At 42.0% G+C, this 5,250-nt stretch overlaps 1 protein-coding gene across 1 annotated transcript; it reads left to right on the top strand.

The window, feature by feature from the left end:
• The first annotated feature begins 442 nt into the window (after positions 1-442).
• On the top strand, positions 443-3,743 carry LOC110265353 (uncharacterized). Its single transcript, XM_088495781.1, has 5 exons — positions 443-1,059; positions 1,186-1,375; positions 1,499-1,931; positions 3,252-3,394; positions 3,492-3,743. The coding sequence occupies exons 1-5, from the start codon at positions 443-445 to the stop codon at positions 3,741-3,743; spliced, it is 1,635 nt and encodes a 544-aa protein (XP_088351907.1).
• Positions 3,744-5,250: the final 1,507 nt, after the last annotated feature.

The raw sequence follows: 5,250 nt of genomic DNA, 5'->3' as shown, positions 1-5,250 counted from the left end.
TGTGGCGCCTATGGAGATCCGTGTCTTCTCCGACTTAGTAAACAAGGCTAGAGTAGTGGAAGAGTATGCCAAGACCCATGGAGGGAGCTCTAGTCGGGGGTGTGGCAAGTATTTTCATCCTAGAGGGCAAAGCTTCAAGAGAGGAGGATATGCACCTCAAGGTCAAGGAGGTTTCAGGAAGAACACTCAGACTCAGTTTCAGTATGCTAAGGGGAGAGGAAATCAGAGTAAGAATTCTCCAGATTTGACTTGTGTACGTTGTGGGCGTTTTTATCCTTATGACTCATGCAAAATTGTTTTAGGTGGTTACTTCAGTTGTGGGTTGCCTAGCCACATTGCGAGGGATTGCACTCGTGGGAGGAACCAGAATGCGGGCCAGAGTCAGCATCAAGGTTGAGTCTTTGCTGTGAATGCCAAGGATGCTTCTAAGGCGGATCCATTGATGAGAGGTATATGTCTATTTGGTGATAAGTCCTTAGTTGCATTATATGATACTGGAGCTTCGCATTCGTTTATTTTGTTTGCTAAAGTTGAGGAATTAAGTTTGAAAGTGTCAGAGTTACCTTTTGATATGCATGTACATACTCCGTATCAGACAGTTATGATTAGGTCAGGTTGTAGACAAGTAGGTTTCAAGCTCGAGGGTATAGACTTTGTGCATGATTTGATCTGTTTACCAATGGTGGGGCTAGAAATGATTTTGGGGTTTGATTGGTTGTCGAAGAATCGAGTTTTGTTGGATTGTTTTGAATGGACAATTCGGTTTATGCCGAACGGAGAAAATGGAGCGGTGGTAGCTATGGGATATTACCTGAACTCCGTAATGGTACACTGTAGTGGGAAGGAGTGTCAGGGCTATGTTCTGTTGGCTGCTAATGCGTTGGGTGATGCTCAGAACTTGGATCAGATACCGGTGGTTAGAGAATTTCCAGAAGTATTCCCGGAAGATATCCCTGAGTTCCCACCTCAAAGGGAAATTGAATTTGCGATTGAATTGGTGCCGGGAGCCGGACCAGTATCGATTGCGCCGTATAGAATGGCTCCGATAGAGCTGGCAGAGTTAAAGACTCAGTTGCAAGAGCTTCTGAACAAGAGGTTCATTCGATCGAGTGTATCACTGTGGGGAGCGCCAGTTTTATTGGTGAAGAAGAAAGATGGAGGAATGCGATTATGTGTGGATTACAGACAGTTGAACAAAGTGACTGTGAAGAACAAGTACCCGTTGTCAATGATAGATGACTTGATGGATCAATTACAAGGAGCTGGAGTGTTTTCCAAGATCGATTTGAGATCTGGTTACCATCAAATAAGGGTGAAAGAGGATGATATCCCTAAGACTGCGTTTAGAACACGCTATGGACACTACGAGTTTGCGGTAATGTCCTTTGGGTTAACGAGTGCACCTGCTGTTTTCATGGATTACATGAACAGAGTGTTTCGTCCCTTTTTGGACAAATTCGTGGTGGTTTTCATAGATGACATCTTGGTTTACTCTAAGACAGCAAAGGAGCATGAAGAACACTTGAGGATTGTGCTGCAAATCTTAAAGGAGCGGAAGTTGTACGCTAAGTTGTCAAAGTGCGAGTTCTGGAAGGAGGAAGTAAAGTTCTTAGGCCACGTGGTAAGCAAAGGAGGAATAGCTGTAGATCCTTCTAAGGTAGAAGCGGTGATGGAGTGGGAAAGACCGACGACCGTGACGGAAGTGAGAAGCTTCTTGGGTTTAGCCGGATATTACCGGAGATTTATCGAAGGATTTTTCTGGATTGTGCTACCGATGACGAAGTTAACAAGGAAAGAAGTGCCATTTGTGTGGACATCGGAGTGCAAAGAGAGTTTTCAGACTTTGAAGCAGAAGTTAACTTCAGCACCTGTTCTAATCTTACCGGAACCGCATGAACCATTTGAAGTATATTATGATGCGTCACTGAAAGGTTTGGGTTGCGTGTTGATGCAACATCGGAATGTGGTGGCTTACGCATCGCGTCAGCTGAGACCGCATGAGGTGAATTACCCCATTCATGACTTGGAATTAGCGGTGATTGTGTTTGCATTGAAAATTTGGAGACACCACTTGTATGGAGTAAGGTTTAGCGTCTTTTCTGATCATAAGAGTCTCAAGTACATCTTTGATCAGAAAGAGATTAATATGCGCTAGAGAAGGTGGATGGAGTTGCTTAAAGATTATGATTTTGAGTTGAGTTATCACCCTGGAAAGGCGAACGTGGTAGCAGACGCTTTGAGTCGAAAATCCTTAACAATTTCTTGGATGAGAATCAAGGAAGAGGAGTTAGTGGATAAGTTCGTGAATCTTAAGCTAGACATTAGTAAAGTTGCTAGAAGAGCTTGTTTAAATCAGTTACAGATTTCAAGTACGTTTAAGACAGATATTCAGAGGACTCAGCAAGATGAGTAGAAGCTTCAACAATTGTTCCAACCAGTTGGTGATAAGAGGCACGAAGAATTCACTAAGGATGGTGAAGGGTTATGGAGGTACAAGGGAAGGATTTGCATACCGGATGTTGGGAGTTTGAGGCGAGACTTACTGTCAGAAGCTTACAACAGTGGGTTTTCTATTCATCCCGGAAGCACGAAGATGCATTATGACTTGAAGAAGATGTTTTGGTGGCCTGGGATGAAAGGTGATGTAGCAACAGTGGTATCCAAGTGTCTAACTTTCCAGAAGGTGAAGATAAAGCATCAAAAACCATCATGAATGCTACAACCACTTGAGATTCTTCAGTGGAAGTGAGAAGGAATCGCGATGGATTTTGTGACCGGTTTACCGAGGACTAGGTCGGGATTTGATGTGATTTGGGTGATCATGGATCGCTTAACCAAATTCGATCATTTTCTGCCTATCCGAGTAAACTGTTCTATGGAGGAGTTGGCGAGATTGTACATCAGGGAGATAGTAAGGTTGCATGGTGTGCCATCGAGAATAGTGTCGGACGGTGATCCCTGATTCACATCAAGGTTTTGGGGAGATTTCCAAAGAGCTTTTGGTACGAAGCTATGTCTCAGTACCGCATATCATCCGCAAACTGATGGACAGTCGGAAAGGACTATTCAAACCTTGGAGGATATGCTGAGAGCATGTGTTTTAGATCAACCCGGAAGTTGGGACCGATACATGCCATTAGTGGAGTTTTCGTATAACGACAGCTTTCATGCGAGCATTGGGATGGCTCCGTATGAGGCCTTGTATGGACGGAAGTGCCAGTCTCCACTTTGTTGGTATGAATCTGGTGAAGCAAGTGTTTTGGATCCTGATGTAATACCAGAGACTACTGAGAACATTAAGAAGATTCGTGCACGAATTCTAACTGCTCAGAGTCGACAGAAGAGTTATGCGGATCAGAGAAGGAAACCGCTAGAGTTTGAAGTGGGAAAACATGTATTTCTTCGGGTGACACCGACAACATGGGATTGGAAGAGCAATTAAGACCAAGAAATTGAACCCAAGATATATAAGACCGTTTGAGATTTTGAAGAGATTCGGGCCGGTGGCGTATCGAGTCGCTTTGCCACCTCATCTGTCTAATTTGCATGACGTATTCTACGTGTCACAACTCCGTAAATACACGTCGGATGCGGCTCATGTGTTGGAGCCTGAGTCGGTTGAATTGAAGGAGAACTTAACTTTCCAAGTAACGCCAGTGAGGATCGATGACCTTAGTGTGAAGAAGCTGCGAGGAAAGAAAGTCCCATTGGTTAAGGTTGCTTGGGAGCGAGCAGAAATTTAAGAGCATACTTAGGAATTGGAGTCCAAAATGCGAAAGGATTATCCCGAGCTTTTCCCAGGTAATTCAAATTTTGAGGGCAAAATTTCTTATTTGGTAGGGAGAATGTAAGAACCGCAATTAATCGAACGGTTAATTAAGTAATTAATATTGCCCAAATTAGATTTCAAAAAGTTAGAAAGAGAATTTGAGGATTTAAAGGTGATTTTTGGACTCAATGGGTTTTTCTAAGTCAGAAAATGTGCTTTCTGTGAAAAACCGTGAAAAACCGTGAACCGACAATTGAACCGGTTGAACCGGTTCAAGTCTGCCCGGTACCGCGTGAGAAAAAGTGAAAACCGGCAAAAATCTTAGAAAATGTTAGAAATGGAAAACCAGGCGTTAATTTTAAAGGTTTGGCCTGAAGATGGGCCAAACGGGCTAAAAACGCTAACGGGTTGGACCGGACCCAAGTTGGGCCCAAGCCCAACATATAAAAGGCTCTTTAAGTGAACCAAACCTGCCACAATTCCATTACACACACACACACTTCAGAAATAGAAACGGGGGAGGAGGGGAAGAAGAAACACTATTCACCCTCTTCTTCTCTAGCTCATATCCTGAGCTACGGAGCTCCAATCGCCGCACCGTTTGCGATTACGCATTCTTCGTGAAGAGCTCTACAAAAATCATGCAAGAAACTGGAGATGTAACCACGAAATCCTTTCTATTCTTCTCTCCAAAATTTTGGTTCTTAGGATTTATGATTAAGTGAGTTTTTGTGATTCTGGATGTTTAGGTTTGCTCTAAGCCTTGCTTAGCATTGAGTTTTGACATCCAAATCTGTTGGAAGAGGTGAGAGCCATTAAACACTTGTGAATTTATGTTTAATTGAAAACCTAGGTTGATTTGAGGTGATTTATATGTATATAGTTTGATTATTGTGGCTTTGGGAGCTTTTGGAACTTAATTTTGCTTATTGGAATGGAATTGAAAGCTTGGATTGTGGTTGGAAGCTTGTTTGGGCTAAATTGGAGTTTTGGAGCCTATAGGGAATTGGCCAAGGTATGGTTTCGATTTTCTCTATGTAGTATATAATATTCATGGACATTTAGGCTAGTGACCCAAAGGATAGGTTTGAATTTAAATAGTTGTTGAGTTGTTAAATGATGATATGTGGTGAATTATGATGAATTAATAATTGTTGGGTTTGAGTATGATAAGTGATGGTAATATGATAATGATGATTGATTGTGTAAATTGAAAAGGCATAATGATGATATAAGTGGTGTTGGATTTGATGAATTGGCATTATGGTTGTAAAATTGTGATATATTGGTGTTGATGTTGAAGATGATGAAATGTGAAGGGAAATGTGGTAATGTTGGTGCATTAGGGCACAACAGGTCAATTTTGATGAAAGATGGAGTTTTTGAATGGTTTGGTAGTAGTTGGAATGTATATGGTAAGAAATTGTGTAAATTGTCAAGTTTGGTAAAATGGGATTTTTGGTGAACTTTGTGCAATCATA

The sequence above is a fragment of the Arachis ipaensis genome, chromosome B8 (assembly GCF_059453495.1).
Source record: "Arachis ipaensis isolate K30076 ecotype BB chromosome B8, ASM5945349v1, whole genome shotgun sequence".
In the NCBI taxonomy this organism is placed as follows: domain Eukaryota; kingdom Viridiplantae; phylum Streptophyta; class Magnoliopsida; order Fabales; family Fabaceae; genus Arachis; species Arachis ipaensis.
This window is presented reverse-complemented; position numbering and strand designations above follow the sequence as displayed.